Source organism: Rhinoraja longicauda, chromosome 15 (genome assembly GCF_053455715.1).
Source record: "Rhinoraja longicauda isolate Sanriku21f chromosome 15, sRhiLon1.1, whole genome shotgun sequence".
NCBI classification, from domain to species: Eukaryota; Metazoa; Chordata; class Chondrichthyes; order Rajiformes; family Arhynchobatidae; genus Rhinoraja; species Rhinoraja longicauda.
In genome coordinates, this window is record NC_135967.1 from 25,400,577 (window position 1) to 25,420,154 (window position 19,578).

At 44.9% G+C, this 19,578-nt stretch overlaps 1 protein-coding gene across 1 annotated transcript in view; it reads left to right on the plus strand.

Annotated features, from left to right (window-relative positions):
• Positions 1-19,578, plus strand: part of LOC144600567 (transmembrane protein 33-like) — a 110,937-nt gene that overhangs the window by 22,138 nt on the left and 69,221 nt on the right. Inside the window, exon 5 of the mRNA XM_078412300.1 lies at positions 17,601-17,734. Within this exon, the coding sequence (XP_078268426.1) occupies positions 17,601-17,734 (134 nt within the window). The remainder of the gene's footprint in view (positions 1-17,600; positions 17,735-19,578) is intronic.

The following is a 19,578-nucleotide window of genomic DNA, read 5'->3' on the forward strand; positions in this document are numbered from 1 at the left end:
TCACAGGTTTGGCATTATAAGACCCAGGAAGTCATAATACAGCTTTAGGGAACTTTGGCTAGGCGACATTTGGAGCATTATGTGAAGTTTTGGTCACCCCATTACAGGAAGCATGTGGAGGCTTTGGAAAGGGTGCAGAGTAAGTTTACCAGAATGATGCTTGGATTAAGTAGTATTATCTGGAGTGAGAGGTTGGACAGACTTGGATTATTATCTCTGAACCGTGGAGGTTGCAGGGAGATTGATTGGTTTATAAAAATATGAGTGGTATAGATAGGATAGACAGTCAGAATCTGTTTTTTCAGGATGGCAAAATCAAATGCTGGAGAGCATAGCCTTAAGAAGAGTGGCAAAGTTTAAAGGAAATGTGCAGGGCAGGTTTGTTGCACAAAGGGTGATGAGTGCCTTGAATACGCTGCCAGGGTTAGGGGTCGAAGCAGATATGTTAGTGGCATTTAAAAGATTTTTATAAAGGCGTGCAGAGAATGGAAGGATATGGGTCAGGTGCCAGGAGATAAATGATGGCCTTGGCATCATTTTTGACACATCCATTGTGGGCCGAAAGGCCTATTCTTGCACGATACTGTTCTGTTCCACTCTTGAATTCTGCATCCTCCAAAGTGATCACAGAATTTCACTAACGTTCAACGAGAGGCTGACTGTCCAACTCTCCAGGCTAGAGTAGAATATGATGATAATACATTATTCCTCTGGACAAAGGTTAATCACTCCTTTAATTATTTCAGGATGATCAGTAATTCGAGACTGAAAATAAAACTTTGCTTGAAAAATGACCAAATTGAATATAATTGATTTGCATTTTTATCCAACTCCAGATAGATTGTATAGGAAATTAGAATCACAGCTACTGCTCTCCACTAATGAAAATTTGTGTAAGAATACATTCAATAAAAAATCATATTTGTCTGTTTCAAAAAGACCAACTGATTCAATGTCTGAAGCTTTATATTTTAATGTGAGCTAATGGAGTTCCATGTTGCAAACTGAATTCAGGGTTTTTTCCCCTCAAGAAACTCTTCACCTGTATGTATCCACGTATCATTTAGAAACATAGAAACATAGAACATAGGTGCAGGAGGAGGCCATTCGGCCCTTTGAGCCAGCACCGCCATTCATTGTGATCATGGCTGATCATCCACAATCAGTAACCTGTGCCTGCCTTCTCTCCATATGCCTTGATTCCACTAGCCCCTAGAGCTCTATCTAACTCTCTCTTAAATCCATCTAGTGATTTGGCCTCCACTGCCCTTTCCACAAATTCACAACTCTGGCTGAAAAAGTTCATTCTCACCTCAGTTTTAAATGGCCTCCCTTTTATTCTAAGACTGTGGCCCCTGGTTCTGGACTCCCCCAACATTGCGAACATTTTTCCTGCATCTACCTTGTCCAGTCCTTTTATAATTTTATATGTCTCTATAAGATCCCCTCTCATCCTTCTAAACTCCAGTGAATACAAACCTAGTCTTTTCAATCTTTCCTCATACGACAGTCCCGCCATCCCAGGGGTGCTAGGTTATGTCCTGACTCACCTCTATTCCAACTTACTTTCCTCTGCCCACCACAATCTGTAGAAGCGGCCTGACTTGAATCGTCACTTAACCACGTTCTCCAGAGAAGCTGCCTTACCCACTGAGTCACTGAAGCACTTTGTATCATCTTTTTACCCCAGCTTTATTACCTGCACTTTCTGTATGTGCACGCGCACACACGCACAAAGAATTTCACAATTCATTTCCTCTTTTTAAGGCTTTTTAAGTACCCTCCCAAGAGACGGCATCATAGTTGGTGAATGGGGAGCATTAGAGGTTACTTTGGTAATATGATAAACTCCATGGACCCAGCAGCACATTTTCTTGTTCATATATTTTCTATATTTATAAATATAATCTTCCTATATTTAATTTCTCAATGGCAGGTTTCTCCATTCCAGGTTATTTGCTTATAGGTAATATCAGAATATTTGCTTTTTTTTTCCAATATTAAAGAATTTAGAATCCTAATTAGATTTTCCTACTTTTAGTCAGGATTGGTAGTTCCCTCTTGTGGGACATCAGAGAATTTTCTAATGTCCTCTCTCTTCATCATCATCATCATATATATACAGCCGGAAACAGGCCTTTTCGGCCCTCCAAGTCCGTGCCGCCCAGTAATCCCCGTACATTAACACTATCCTACACCCACTAGGGACAATTTTTACATTTACCCAGCCAATTAACCTACATACCTGTACGTCTTTGGAGTGTGGGAGGAAACCGAAGATCTCGGAGTAAACCCACGCAGGTCACGGGGAGAACGTACAAACTCCTTACAGTGCAGCACCCGTCGTCAGGATCGAACCTGAGTCTCCGGCGCTGCATTCGCTGTAAAGCAGCAACTCTACCGCTGCGCTACCGTGCCGCTCTTGTACAGTTGCAATCCCTTGGAAATCCACTAGATAGCAGCAGTGTTCAATGATAATATCTACTGGCTAATGCTTACTGAATTTGTGGTTTTACTTGATTTTAAATTTGACGAGATTTACTACAGCAAAGGCAGATTTTACGGCATTATATGTGGCAAACGGATAGCAATATTTCAATTAACAATCAAAACCTCAAATGAAACCCATATTATGAAATAAAGTTCTTGACTGAGTAATGAGATATTTTTTAAATGTTTTTCAGTAGGTGACCATATTTCACCTAAAGTGCTTAAATGAAAACTTATTTTCAATTCCTAATCAGTTGAATTCTGTAGCAGGTGTTCGTTCTCTGTTTTGATTATGAACAAATTATTTAAATGTTAAATGTTATCTTTTATGTCAAAAGCCATCTTGGTGATCATCATATTTCATTTTCTTTAAGCTTTCCAAAACTATTGAACATAAAGAAAATATTACTTCTCTTCTAATCAATAGTATCAATCCAGCTTGATTATTCTGGCAGTGAATGAAGCGAAAAACTCCTGTCTTAGCTAACATCTGGTGTGAATGTATTCCTAAAAATAGGTTATAATTTCATTACATGTGTATGTTACATTTCCTTTTCTATGAACTTGTAGCTTATTGAAGCCATTTATTAACAATATTGAACTAAACTATCACTTGATATTCTGATTCTTTGACTTGTAAATATTTACATGGGCAGTTTTAGTTAAAAGTGGATGATGCCACTTTTGTGAAATAATGTAAATGTGAAAAATAATTTAGTTTTGTTTCAATTATGCTCTGGCTATGTGAAATTTGAATTGTAATCATAGGGAATTTTTTATTTTTTTTCAAACCACCACCTTGGGTTTATTAGCCTCCTGTTTGGGATTTTTTCATGGAGAGCAAGTCCTATTTTTACTTCTCATTTTCGTTTGTTAGGTGTGCCATTATTTCCTTTTGATATGTGACCATGCTACAGAGTGCATAAATTAATAAAAATTACACAACTGTTTGTATTTTGAACATGCAGTGAACATCTGGTAACAGTGTGCTTCAATGTGCCGATTGAATGCAGTAATAAAAAATCTTGCCTCTGTAGTTGCTTTGATGCATAGTGATCAATGCAGCAAGTTCAAATTGTAGATATCTTCATGTTAGTCAGAAAATGCAAACTCATAAATTATTGTCGTTTTTAAATAGGACAGTTAGTGGAAAAAATGTCAACAAGCTGGAAAGCCTAATTTACAGTAATGAAATATCCTTTGATCTGTTGATGAATGATTTAATCATAATATGCATTGAGGTAAAGGCTTTCAATAAATAGCAATAAAGTGTTATGGAAAATTCTTTGCCTTTTTGTTCATATTTGTTCAGTTGTTGAGTAAATTAGAAACCTACTTCCAAAAAGATATCTATCATTTTATCTGTTGGACATAATTGATTAAAAAAACACATTTAGATGAAAGCATATTTTCTCTTATCAGATTCTGTTTGTTGCAAGAGGGACCTAGCTTTGAGGAACAATTGGTTTATTGCCTAGTTTGTTTTCATTAAAGAGAGTAGCGGCATTGGGTTGAATTGTACAGAGGTGTGCTGGGATGCTGGAGATTTGACTAAAAGCCTGTTGTGACACAAGAGGCCATTGTTCCACTGTTTTTCCAGATATAATAGAAGAAAACACATGGAGATGCAATTCTACTAATGAAAGTACTGCATTAATTTTATTTTCTGGTGTGTTGTTGTCATTCACGAGACGTTTTTAATCTTCAGATTGTTTCAGCACAACAAGCCATTTAACTTGCTTTTGGCAGGAAGCCCCATACTTGGCATTCATTCCTTTTATTTAATACAGTTTGTCAAAATTTGTGCATAAAAGGCTTTTAGCTGCTTCTATTAAAGCATCTTCCTTCAAATATTAATTCATGGGAATAATAATGAGCAGTCAGCTACTGCAAAGAGTACTTTATGCTGCCAGATTTTGTATTGAACACTTCAGCGTTTTCTTTAATGTTCATCTTTGCTCCTTTTTGTTTTAATAGAAGTAGGGTTTTTTTTGCTGCATTGATGACATACTTGTGCCAAATTATATACAGTGTGAAATGTGAGTGACTCAGCCACTTGAGTCCATGTTCTGCTCCACTCCCCCCCTATCCTTTCTCATCTAACTTTCTCAGTATAATCCTTTATTCCCATTCAATGACTCGATTCAATTCATCCGCCGGCATTTATGTAATGAAACTCCTATCTTCTTCAATATTTTTCTCTTGTAATCCGGTGGAGTTGTGATGTTTTCAAGTCCATTTAATACTGCAGGGATAACTTGGGCAGTCTGGATGTGTGAAAATATTAGGTGAGTTCTTTCACTCTCCAGCAAGCTGCTTGAGTTTGTCAGTTGCTTTCCCCTGAACCTCACTGTTTCCTCCAGTCTGGCCCCATTCTTGGTCTTCCAACAGGAACCCAAAACGTAGTCTGTTTGTGAAGCCCAGGGTTGCTCCAAGCACAAGTAGTCAGCTACAATTGCACAATGGCTTTGGTCATTAATGAGGATGTGCCCCATACTGAATGTGAAATCTGTCACTCGTAATATACAAAACTTTTATCGTGGATCTCCTGGTTTTTCAGAGATAAATCCACCCTCTTTTTGTCTCTACTGGTAAACCAAGACATTTACTTATTTCTTAATTCACATTTCCAACATACTGTTGCAAAGGCAATTTTTTCTCATGGTTTAACAAAAATTTACATTTTTCAGTTTTTTTAAACACCCATCTATCACTTCTTGTAACATCTTGACACACAGTTAATTTCATTTTCAGAAAATACTGACAAGTTTTATTACTTTTTCAAGCCTGAAATTTACTTGTCCTTGGTGTGAGAAAATGGAGATTTTATAGCTTTAATCTTTGAAAGTAATAGAATGACCTAGGGATGGCACAGCACTTAGGTGTAAGCAATTTCATGTCTTCTTATAATAAATTTACCTTTTATACTAAATAATTTGCAACTTGTTTACTTCAATAAAAGTAATTTGTATTTTCTTTTTATTTGTCACCATATATCAAGGAAGAATTTAAGTTGTAAGATTTTCCACAAATTATAATTTCTTGTGTAAAGAAGTACAGGCTTTCTGTTGGCATGGATCGTACTTTTGCAGTTTAATTGTGTTGAGAGATTTATTTTGGGCCAAATTAGAATTTTACCTGTTTCCTTTGTTTCATCAACTTTTTATTCTGAAGAGACTATCAATTATTCTGTGTGTTCTCCATGTAAATAATTGATGTGCAGGCAATCATGACCATGAGTGGCACTTTTGCACTCTTTCAGAGCTGATATAAATTGGATTTGACAATTAAAATAATATTGTAAATTCTTTCACATTTTCAAGCTAAGTAAATTTTCTTATTAATCACATCTTATGCTGAACATGCTTTATAAATATAATAGTTTATATTACATGGAAAAGTATGCGTGACATCTGGATCTGCTCGTGTTTTATTTTTCAATCTCTTGTATTGTATTGGGTTTTTCTGAGGAAGTAGTTTGTTCACATGGCCATTACGTGTTTTTAAGCAAAATGCAATTTCTGTCCTGGTGGGATAAGAGATTTAAATAAAACTAGACCGAGGTGAACCCGTTGGGTCCAAATCTCTCCTGCGGGCCTCTCCTGGGGCAACCCTGTCCCAACTGACGATCCTGCAACCCACCTGACCGAGGTGAACCCGTTGGGTCCAAATCTCTCCTGCAGCCTCTCCTGGGGCAACCCCTTCCAAATGACGAAACCCGTTGCCGGTCGAGGAGTGGATGAGGGGAGACACGGAAGGGGATAGGGTGCTACTCACCTCGGACTTGTGCCGCCAGCGCTGCAGCCAGAGCGAGCCGTGGACCCAAAACCTCTCCAGCATTTGTCTAGCACACTCCCCTCCCCCACTACCACCCCCCCCTACTCTTATCCCCTCCCCTCACCCACTCCATCCCCCTCTCAACGCCCCTGAAAACTCCCACAAAACCTCTCCTGCAATGGTCTCGCACCCTCCCTCCCCCCACCCCCACCCCAAGTGTCCCCCAGGGCCCTACCGGGCGCAGCAACCCTACCGATCCATGGACTCGTTGGCGGCAAAAGCAACTTACTTGTGCCCCGTGCATGCATCGCTGATTGGTGGCGGGCGGCGGGGGGATCCTCTGGCGCCACGCTACATCACAGGTGGAAGCATGCACGTTTTTTTTTTAATGGGGGCCTTCCCCCCACGTGGGACGTCACTCTGGTGGGTCCTGCCCCCGGCAGTCATCGTGAGCTCTCCCCTCCCTCATTGGCTGTCACTTGGGCGGGTCCCATTGTGCCGTCACATGCTGAACATGGCAAGAAATTGTTTTTTTAGGTGATTTGTAATCTTTAAAATCACTAACATTAAATATATAAGACCAATTTGAATGAAACTTGGATGAAAGGGTCGCCAGGACAAAGGTGAGTAAGGTGGTCCTAAAATTGTGTGACGGGGGCACAAATACAGTTCACAGGCATCGGCTCGCATCCCTCAGACAAATACCCCTGAGACTAACATCCCTCAATCACACATAAACGAATAGTTTTAGTAATATGTAATATATATATATATTAGACCAGGTGGACCCGTTAGGCCCATTCCTCGTTGGGTTTCCAGCGTGACATGGGAAAATCGCATTTCTTCATTAAAATAAATTGCTTTAAAAAAATCAAAAAAACAATTTCAATGAAATAAATATGTTACGGAAAATAAAGAGGTCGAGATGGATCCGAGGTCTTTTCTAAAAATGGGCGGCCGGGCGAGGAGTGTCTCCTGGGGCCGTGGGCGGGCGAGGGGGGACAAGGAAAGGGAGAGGGTGCCACTCACCTCGGCCCCATGGTGCCAGCGCTGCAGCCACAGTGAGCTGTGGACCCAAAGCCTCTCCTATGTTGGTCTAGCACCCTCACTCCCCCCCACTCAATCCCCCTTATCCCCCCCTCCTCCCCCACTCCATCCCCCACCCCCACTCTCCCCTCCACCGCACTGTCCCCAACACTTCCCCCTTCACTCCCCCCTCCCGCTCCACTCCTCCCTCCCCTCCCCTCACCCCCATCGCCCCTCCCCCACTCAACATAAACAGGCCCCAATTGCGGATGCGCGGAGCAACAACCGCGCACACAGCAACCCTAGTGATCCGTGGAGCCGTAGGTGCATGCAGCACTGATCGGCGGCAAGCGACGGCGAACGGGAAGCGCCACCCTTGTTTTTCATCCAACTAGACGTGCATCCCTCGTTGGGTTCCCATCGTGACATGGCAAAATCGAGCTTGTTCTTTGAAATAAATTTTTTTTTCCCTAAAAAATAAAATAAATCCTATCTGGAATGTTTTTGCTTTTTACGGGTTAAATCCTTTCTTGGATGTCCTTGAGACTGTGCCCTAATTCAGCAGCAGCACCAGCTCACTGCGACGTCAGTTGCTTTGAGCGGGAAGTAACCGCTCCCCCCACGTGGGACCTGGACCAATTGGGGGTCGAGTGGGAGGTAGGGCCCAATCATTCGACCCAATGTGGGGACCCAGCCCAAGTGTCGACCAAGGTGTCGAGCGGGAGGTTATAGCTAATCAATGGACTCCACGTGGGGATGAACGGCAGGAGCAAATCAGGATTTGCCGGCAAGCAATCAGAGTGGGAAGCGTTGGCACCTTCCCCCCACGTGGGACCCGGACCAATCGGGCGTCGAGCGTCTGGTCGGAGCTGAACACAAAATGGCTGTCCATCCCAACTGCACATGCGCCGGAGCTAAAGACAACATAGCAACCCTCCCCCAGCTGCGGACACACCAGAGATGAACACAAAATGGCAACCCGCCCCCAACCGAGCACGCACCGATCCGGCGGCGGCCATCCGTTGGGCCCAAAGTTCTCCTGCATTGGTGTAGCACCCTCCCCGACTTCCCCCCCCTTCCCCTCACCCACTCCATCCCCCTCAACCCCCCTTTTCACCTGCAGTCTCAGGCTCTCAGCCACTCCATCCCCCCTCCTCCTCCCCACTCCACCACTTTATCCCCCTTCCTCACCCATTCGATCCCCTCCCCCCCCACCCACGCACTCCACCCGCCCTTACCCACACCATCTCCCCTCTCACCCACTTCATCCCCGCTCTCCCCCTCAACCACTCCATCCCCCCTCACCCACTCCTCCCCATTCATACCCCTCTCCCACTCCATGCCCCCTCCCCTCCCCCACCACTCACTCGATCCTCCTCCCCCCCACTCACCCAGCATCTGCCCTCACCCACTCCACCTCACCACCCACTCCATCCCCCCTCCCTTACCCACTCCACCCCCCCTCCCTCACCCACTCCACCCCCCCCACACCCACTCCATCCTCCCCACTCACCCCCCCACTCACCCACTCCATCCCCCACTCACCCACTCCATCCCCCATTCACCCACTCCATCCCCCACTCACCCACTCCATCCCCCACCCACCCACTCCACCCCCTCCCTCACCCACTCCATCCCCCCTCCCTCACCCATTCCACACCCACTCCATCCTCCCCATCCCCCACCCACCCACCCACTCCATTCCCCACCCACCCACTCCATTCCCCACCCACCCACTCCATTCCCCACCCACCCACTCCATTCCCCACCCACCCACTCCATCACCCACCCACTCCATCCCCCACCCACCCACTCCATCCCCCACCCACCCACTCCATCCCCCACCCACCCACTCCACCCCCCCTCCCTCACCCATTCCATCCCCCCTCCCTCACCCACTCCACCCCCCTCCCTCACCCACTCCACCCCCCCACACCCACTCCATCCTCCCATCCCCCACTCACCCCCCCACTCACCCACTCCATCCCCCACTCACCCACCATCCCCCACCCACCCACTCCATCCCCCACCCACCCACTCCACCCCCCTCCCTCACCTACTCCATCCCCCCTCCCTCACCCACTCCATCCCCCCTCCCTCACCCACTCCATCCCCCTCCCTCACCCACTCCATCCCCCCAACACCTACTCCATCGTCCCCATCCCCCACGCCCCCTCTCCATCCCCACTCACCCAACCATCCCCCACTCACCCACTCCATCCCCCTCACCCACTCCATCCCCCTCACCCACTCCATCCCCCTCACCCACTCCACCCCCCTCACCCACTCCATCCCCCTCACCCACTCCATCCCCCTCACCCACTCCATCCCCCTCACCAACTCCATCCCCCTCACCCACTCCATCCCCCTCACCCACTCCATCCCCCTCACCCACTCCATCCCCCTCACCCACTCCATCCCCCTCACCCACTCCATCCCCCTCACCCACTCCATCCCCCTCACCCACTCCATCCCCCTCACCCACTCCATCCCCCTCACCCACTCCATCCCCCTCACCCACTCCATCCCCCTCACCCACTCCATCCCCCTCACCCACTCCATCCCCCCTCACCCACTCCATCCCCCTTCACCCACTCCATCCCCCCTCACCCACTCCATCCCCCCTCACCCACTCCATCCCCCCTCACCCACTCCATCCCCCCTCACCCACTCCATCCCCCCTCACCCACTCCATCTCCCCTCACCCACTCCATCCCCCCTCACCCACTCCACCCCCCTCACCCACTCCATTCCACCCCCCCCTCACCCACTCCATCCCCCCCTCACTTATGCATTTATGTTTGTTCAAACTAACTTGATGTAAAATGTTTCTACATTATGCCGTTTGAATTTTCTTGATTATACCATGCCTATTGATTGCTCAGAAATACTTTGATGTATATGGATTATGTCTTCACAAAACGTGTTCAAAGAATGCCAAAAGCCTTTCTTTGTTTAATTTTAACCAATGGCAAGAAAATTAGTTTGACAGAAGTGCGGTAGTGGTACAGGACTGAAAATGGATTTGGTGAGAGCCGAATAATTCTGATTGGGTGACAGCCTCTATTGATTCCATTCAATATCTTGGAGATAACCAGCAAGGTTATCAATAATCAATTTGGCCAAAACTAATGGTGAAACTGTTTCCATCTGTTAATTTTCTCTGGAGTCAGTTAAGATTGTGTTGCACCTTTTACTCAATGCTTCATGTAAAGAAAAAAAAAACAAAGTTGGGTTTCAGTGGGAGAGTTGACAAGAGGGAGAAAAAAACCCAGTTGCTGATATAATTGTTGCAAATGGACACATTTGCCCATATATTATTGTTGTGATTTCTTCTCCCACCACTCTGGTATACTGTGTAAGAAGGAACTGCAGATGCTGGTTTAAACTGAAGATAGACACAAAAAGCTGGAGTAACTCAGCAGGACAGGCAGCATCTCTGGAAAGTAGGAATGGATGACATTTCGGGTCAAGACCCTTCCTTCTCTCCAGAGATGCTGCCCGTCCTGAGTTACTCCAGCTTTTTGTGTCTAACTATGGTATACTGTCCTGGTTAGGGACTGATGGGCTTGCTGGACTTGGGCAGGTAATTGAATTTACAATAAGGAAAAGAGGGACAGTAAATAGTTTAATTTCATTGGTAAGAGATTGTGGAAATAAAATGGAATAGTTGAATAATTATCTCGAACAGTGAATTATAAATGCAATGCATTGATCACAACTCACTGGTAATGCTGGAAGTTACATTGGGCAGTAACATGAATGCCTCACAACATAAAGTCAATGATCATAATTAAAGATTAGAAAAAATCAGACTATAGCTTTAAAGATAGTCAGCCAAGCTGCAGAAAGGAATTTCTTTTGATTTAAAGCTGTGGATTTAATTCATCTCCAAGACACCTTGGGTAATAAACCATTAACAATGATTTGTGGATAAACCGTGAGGTATTACAAGAATTCAAAATGTAATTACATCTGACTGAATTTAAACTCTAAAGGGAAAAGTCAATGGTCAGTTTTTTAAAAAATTTTCACATATCTTTTTGTAAATATGCTTTTAATCACCAGGTTAGTATTGATCATTTTCTCCTTTTGCTGTCCCTCAAGATCAGCTGTGGCCAGTGGCCTGTAGCCAGCTTCCCATTTCCTTTACGCAGAAGTAATTTAGTTTCCTTTTTTAAATCTGTTTGGTTTTAATATGATAAGATTTGAGGAAGGAAATCTTTAAATTGCATCTGTAAATGTTTTATCATTGATTTGTTTTTATTTGTTCATGAGATTTGGATGTTTCTAGCAAGGTCTGCATTTTGTTGTCCCTCACTAATTATCTCCCAAACTGGATGTTAATAAAGATTTGCTCAGCTACTTTGGAGAACAGTTGAGAGGCAACTACAGTAGTGAGCCTGGTGTTAAACAAGAAAAGGCAGAAGACTTCCTGAACCATATTATTAAACCAGATTAATGTTTTTAGATGATAGCTGGGTAGTTTTTAAATCTCTGTATTATATAATTACTTGAGCTTCCCCAACTACCACACTGCAAATGGAATCTGTGCCTTCAGTGCAATCATCCCGGAAGTTTTGCTTTGGCTATTTGATGTATATACATAATTTTAATAGCTTCCAAGACATAATTACTTCTTAACCTCCTAAAATACTAATTTTATATGTGAGCTTATTTCCCTGGATAAAATTCCATACGATTTTTAAAATTCTTATTTTAATGGCCCATATTTTAGTTTCTCATTTATTCTTGTGCAAAAGTAAATCTTTCACATGCACTTTCACATGCATTTTTCCTGCAATGTAAAATGTGTAAAAAGTTGGTGATGATTTTTTAAATTTCTTAGTTTGAAGTCTTGATGAACTCTGAAATGAGTTTGCCTATTCAGCCAATTTCACAGCACTGCCACTGCTTAGATCCCAGAGGTCCTCTGGATCTGATACCTGACAGCAACTAAGATTGAAAAAAGTGAAATCCACACCTCAGATTCTAAAAGTTTGTTGTCACCAGCAACTGCCATTCCTTTCATGGTCACAAATCAGGGCCAATGTGACAAAGGGACAGGTGATGGTGGACATTTAATGCCACCTATGTAAAAGCAAAATGGAAAAGTTTTACAGGGAGGCACAGTAATGCAAAGAATGGTAAAGAAAGGTGGTGCAGCAGTGGAGTTGTTGCCTTACAGCACCAAAGACCCGGGCTAGAGCCTGATTATGGGTGCTGTCTCTCTGGAGTTTGTACGTTCTCCATGTGACCATGTGGATTTGCTCCGGTTTCCTCCCACGCTCCAAAGACATATAGGTTTGTAGGTTAATTGACTGGTAAAAAGTTGTAAGTTATCCCTAGTGTGTAGGATAGTGCTAGTGTACGGGTTGATCGCTGGTTGGCATGGAATCGGTGAGCTGAAGGTTCTGTTTCCGCACTCTATCTCTGAAGTCTAAAGTTTATTCTTTCAATACTTATTTGAGATTGAAGTCCAACAGGAATTGATTTTATTAGTAAATATAAACATTGTGATCTACATCTGACAAGTTAATCTTATAACTATATTTTAAAGTTATAATGATTTCTTTTTTTCATCTAACATTATTTAGAAGTAAGAACAAAATGAATAAATCACGTTAGTTAAGATAGCTACATGCAAACCACAATGTGCCAATTAAACAGGGAGCTAAATTCAAACATAAGTTTAAAGCATGCTGCTGTTGCACATTCAGTATAATTTTCAGCTGAATAAACATGTTCTGCTTTTTGCCTTGAATTGGTTATAACCTTGTTGAAGAAACACCACTATGTGAATTAGACCCTTTGTATGGAGTGTGTTGAATGGGTATTTGGGGTGATTACACAGAAGCTCTTGGCAACATATTCTGTAAGTTTCTAAATTCAAATAAACCAGTCATTGACTTTGTTTAAGTTTCCCAGCTGAAGCTCAACTTAAAGAAGGACAGACAACATATTTGCCTTTGAAGTAAAAATGAAATGATCCCTGTGCAATTATGGGGAAAGAAGCAAAATAGGTTTAAGTAAGACAGCATATTCAAGAGTCAAGAATGTTATAGCCTTTTTATGGCAGTGCCTCCTGTATGTCCCTTCAGTGGTGGGAAGGTCTATACCTGTGATGGATTGGACAATGCCACCGCTCTCTGAAGCCCCCTTAATTCCTGGGCAATCGAGTTACCGAATTGGGTCGTGATGCAACCAGTTAATACGCTCTGTCATATACCTGCAGAAGTCTGATCTTCTAATAAAGCCGAGGCATTGATGAACTTTCTTTGTGATTGCGTCAATGTTCTGGGTCCCTGACAGATCATCAGGTTATTGCATGCTCAGGTACTTAAAGCTCCACTGTCTCCATTGTCATCCCGACGATGAAGATAGATTCATGGATCCCTGGCTTTCCTCTCCTGAAGTCAACAATTAATTTCTTGGTCTTGTTAATGTTCAGAGCAAGAGTGTTGTTGTGAGTATCTATCTCCTTCCTGAATTCCGATTCATCATTACCTGGCATTCATCCAACAATGGTGGCATTGTCTGTGAATTTAATGATGGTGTTGGAACTGTGTCTGGCTTAGAGAGATTAGAGACTGGACTGAACACAGAGCCTTGAGATGATCTTGTGTTGATCGATACCGAGGAGAAAATATTGTTAACTCGTATACCTTGTGGTCTGCCAACGAAACAGTCGAGGATCTAATGTGAAGGAATGAGCAAAAACTCAGTTCTCTGAGTTTGATGGCAGGTTTAGGAATGATGGTGTTGAACAGCAAGATGTAGTCAATAAACAACATTTGTGCTCTTATTCACCAAGTGGTCCAGTGCAGAGTGAAGAGCCAGCGAGATCACATCCTGTTGATCTGTTGTGGTGGTAGGCGGATTTTATCACTGTGGACATTAGTACCACACACTGGCTTGTTACCTTGCCCTTGAGCACAGATATTACTGATGACCATTTAAAGCAGGTGGGAACCTCTGACCATAGTAATGGGAAGGTCATACAGCCAATTGGTCTGCGCAGGTTTTAAGAACATAACCAAGTATAGCGAGGGTTTACCCTTGTAAAGAATCTTCTGACATTGGCCTCAGTGACTGGGTTTACAGTGTGGGGCTGTGGGGGCTCAAGAATCTATGTTCTACTTTTTGAAGCAAGCATAAAAAGTATTGAGCACGTCTGGATCACTGTCACTGAGTGACTGCTTCGTTTGGCCTTGTAGGAAGTAATGCAGCTGCAGTGTGTCCGGCTGATTCAACATTTCAATTAAAACAGATTGATGAGGATCCAGAAATACTGAGGTTCTAAACCAAATGAAGCACTTGAAAAATTGGTTAAAAATTAACACGTCTCTAAGTGATAATTGTAAATAGTGAAGCTTTTTTAGCCTCTAACTTTTTATCATTAAATACTGTGGTTGTTGTTCCCTGACAGTGAAATGTAATATTTAATAATAATAATAATAATAATAATGCATTACATTTATATAGCGCTTTTCAAACACTCAAAGACGCTTTACAGGGATTTCTAGAACATAGAGAAGTGAATAAATAGATAAATAAGTAAACGAACAGAGAAGCTTATTTAAAAAAACTTATTTTAAATATTAAAAGTAACACTATATATAGAAAGGAAAAAATGGTTAATATATTTTGACACCAAAGTGTACTTTAGAGATTTCAAAGAACACCCGCTGTAACAACAATATGTTAAGACATCAAAGGCATTTACCTAATTTCTAATTTGAAGTGTATTATCTTGCAATGTATGAAAGATACATTGTAATTTTGTACATGTCTCTAAAGTGCACTCAAGAATGATATTACTGGTAAGTAGATTGATTTTTATGGAAGAATAGACGGGCGTGGACCCGTTGGTTCCAAATCTCTCCTGCGGGCGCTCCTGCGGGCGCTCCTGCGGGCGCTCCTGCGGTCACAGCAACCCCTGTTGGGTGCAAACCTCTCCTGCTGGCCCGGCAACCCTCCCCCAACTGATCCAAAACTCTCCTGCGGGCCTGGCAACCCGCCGTGTAAACCTCTCCTGCGGGCACGGCAGCTCCCGTTGGGTGCAAGCCTCTCCTGCGGGCCCGGCAACCCTCCCCTAACTGACGATCTGTGGACCGTTGGCGGCTGGGGTGTCCCCCAGGGCCGCGAGTGGGTGAGGGGGGATAGGAAAGGGGAGAGGGAGCCATTCGCCTTGGGCCCGGGCAGCCATCGTGTCGGCCAGAGCGGGCCGTGGCCCCGTTGGATGGAAATATCTCCTGCAGCGGCAGCTCGGCGGTCCCGGCCATCTTGTTTGACCCTCAGCTGCCGCACGGCACCACGGGAGGATGGTCAAGCGCGGGGCACGCTGGGACTGGCGCCAGTCCTCCCAGCATTTATTAAAGTTTCAGCTCGACGGCTCAGCAGTAGCAGCAGCTCGACAGCTCAGCATCCTCCCCCCCCCCCATTGGCCGACACTCCCATCACTCAGGGGGTCCTGTCCCTGGAGGCCATCGTGCCCCCCCCCCCCCCCCATTGGCTGTCACTTGGGCGGATCCCATTTTAACGTCGAAAGCGGCTGACGGCCAGGCTAAATGGAAAAGGGTTTTTTAAAACTTTAAAATGTCAATAACTCTAAAAATATAACACCAAACTGAATGAAACTTCCTCCAGCCCACCCCAGGACAATGGTGAGTTTGGTGGGCCTAAAATTGTTGTGCTATCATGTACCATTTTGGCTGTATCAAGCAAACTGACAAACCAACAAACTAACAAGATGAGGATTTTAGTAATCTACTAGACCAGGTGGACCCATTGGGCCCAAGCCTCTCCTGCATTGGTGCAGCTCCCCCTTCGCCCCACAACCCAATCATCCCCCCTCAACCCAAACCACCCCCCCTCAACCCAACCATCCCCCCTCAACCCAACCATCCCCCCTCAACCCAACCATCCCCCCTCAACCCAACCATCCCCCCTCAACCCAACCATCCCCCCTCAACCCAACCATCCCCCCTCAACCCAACCATCCCCCCTCCACCCAATCATCCCCTCCCTCAACCCAACCATCCCCCCCAACCCAACCTCCCCCCAAACCAACCTCCCCCCCAACCCAACCTCCCTCCCCCCAACCCAACCACCCTCCCCTCCAACCCAACCTCCCTCCCCCAACCCAACCTTCCCTCCCCAACACAACCTCCCCCCCAACCCAACCTCCCTCCCCCCAACCCAACCTTCCCCCCCAACCCAACCTTCCCCCCAACCCAGCCGTCCCCCCAACCTTCCCCCCAACCCAACCTTCCCCCCAACCCAACCTTCCCCCCCAACCCAACCTTCCCCCAACCCAACCTTCCCCCCAACCCAACCTTCCCCCCAACCCAACCTTCCCCCCAACCCAACCTTCCCCCCAACCCAACCTTCCCCCCAACCCAACCTTCCCCCCAACCCAACCTTCCCCCCAACCCAACCTTCCCCCCAACCCAACCTTCCCCCCAACCCAACCTTCCCCCCAACCCAACCTTCCCCCCAACCCAACCTTCCCCCCAACCCAACCTTCCCCCCAACCCAACCTTCCCCCCAACCCAACCTTCCCCCCCAACCCAACCTTCCCCCCAACCCAACCTTCCCCACCAACCCAACCTTCCCCCCAACCCAACCTTCCCCCCAACCCAACCTTCCCCCCAACCCAACCTTCCCCCCCAACCCAACCTTCCCCCCCAACCCAACCTTCCCCCGCAACCCAACCTTCCCCCCAACCCAACCTTCCCCCCAACCCAATCTTCCCCCCAACCCAACCTTCCCCCCAACCCAACCTTACCCCCAACCCAACCTTACCCCCAACCCAACCTTCCCCCCAACCCAACCTTCCCCCCAACCCAACCTTCCCCCCAACCCAACCTTCCCCCCAACCCAACCCTCCCCCCCAACCCAACCTTCCCCCCAACCCAACCTTCCCCCCAACCCAACCTTCCCCCCAACCCAACCTTCCCCCCAACCCAACCTTCCCCCCAACCCAACCTTCCCCCCAACCCAACCTTCCCCCCAACCCAACCTTACCCCCAACCCAACCTTACCCCCAACCCAACCTTCCCCCCCCCCCCCCCAACCCAACCTTCCCCCCAACCCAACCTTCCCCCCCCCCCCCCCCCCCCAACACCATTAACACAAAAGAGACGACGGTGAGTAAGATGGGCCTAAAATTGTCACGCTGTCGTGTATCGTTTTGGCTGTAGTTCAGGAAGAAACAAACAAACAAACAAATGAGAGTTTTAGTATATGGATATATAGATAATTAAGCCTACACTCAGTAATTTTTCTTTTTTCTTTCCTTGTAGATTATTGGTCCTAATTCAATACCATGGATGCGATCCTTCTTAGACAAGATGACAATGCACCAACAGATCCTGTTCAAGTTCATCGCATGCAATGAGATTCTTTTGATGGCTGCAAGTGTCTTTATGTTGCTTGGGTAAATATTAAACAAATTACACAGTTTTGTTGTACCATTAGCATTAATCAGAATTTTCCCTATACTACACTGTCAGCTTGATGTATGTAGAGTATAATGTATAAAAGCTCATACATAGTATCACACAAAATGTATCCTCTTTTAAAAGTATGAATAACATTGCACACTTTGCCTGGTCTTTATGAATATTGCTGAAATTATTTGATACTTATAATTTTAAAAGTCCAAGAACGATACATAATGTCAAAAATCCAAGAAGGTTTTATATTGATGTTGTTATCGTAGGCTCTCTAACCTTACAAACATTTGAAGTTTTCCTGAATAATTGTGTGGATTATCAGGGTAACATAATGGCAAAGGTTTTGAGTATAGGAGCAGGGAGGTTCTACTGCAGTTGTACAAGGCCTTGGTGAGACCGCACCTGGAGTATTGTGTACAGTTTTGGTCTCCTAATCTGAGGAAAGACATTCTAGCCTTAGAGGGAGTACGAGAAGGTTGACCAGATTGATCCCTGGGATGGCAGGACTTTCATAAGAAGAAAGACTGGATAGACTAGGCTTATACTCGCTGGAATTTAGAAGACTGAGGGGGATCTTTTAGAAACATATAAAATTCTTAAGGGGTTGGAGAGGCTAGATGTGGGAAGATTGTTCCCGATGTTGGGGAAGTCCAGAACCAGGGGTCACAGCTTTAGGACCGAGATGAGAAAACATTTCTTCACATAGAGAGTGGTGAGTCTGTGGAATTCTCTGCCACAGAAGGTAGTTGAGGCCAGTTCATTGGCTATATTTAAGAGGGAGTTAGATGTGGCTCTTGTGGCTAAAGGGATCAGGGGGTATGGAGAGAAGGCAGGTACAGGTTACTGAGCTGGATGATCAGCCATGATCATATTGAATGGCGGTGCAGGCTCGAAGGGCCGAATGGCCTACTCCTGCACCTATTTTCTATGTTTCTATGTTTAGTTGTAACATCCAAGTTGGAACCATACACAGACCATTTACTTTGTTTAATTTCTGTATGTACTTCTCATTTCACTCTTCCACTTGCCAAGCCATTTTGCTCACTCACTTCAGTTGAACATTTAAACACTGTACTGGGATCTTTTGAGGATTATTGGTAGGCGTGAACTTGATTTTATTGATTTTGCTTGCCCTTTTATTCCCTCACTTTAAATGTGAACTTGTCATTCAGGAACTCATAGTTTGCAAAGGAGCTGTGCTTGCCATTGAACAATTTATTCATATTTGTAAGAAAAACCTACTCCATTAATGTGAATCACTCAACTATAGAACAGCTGGACCAGTCGGATAAAACATAGTTAATCATAGGAATTAAATGGGGGTAAGAGGGGTCATAATGGCACTGCAGGTATGGCAGCTGCTTCACAGCTCCAGTTACCCAAGCTCCATCCTGTGCTGTCTGTAAGAGGTTTCCACTTTTTTTTGTGAGGGAGTGGTTTCCCCTGAGTGCTCCAGTTTCCTCCCATATCCCAAAGAAGTGCTGGTTGTAAGATTAATTGGATACTGTGACTTGCCTGCAGTGTATGTGGGTGACAGGAGAGTTGGTGAGATATTAATGGACATTGGTGAGCGAGGAGATTTCATGGAAATTAGTAGGGAATATGGTTGATGGAAGTGCTTCAAGAGCCAGCATGGAGTCTATGGATAGAATGACCTCCATTGCTGTCATAAGGAGATATAATATAAATCATTTAATTATATCTATTAATATATCAACAAAGTATATGAAAAAAACTACTTGAATGGCATTATAATTCCTTAAGGATCCACTTAAATCAGTGGCTCCCAACCTTTTTCATCCATGGCCTAAAATTGATCAGGTAT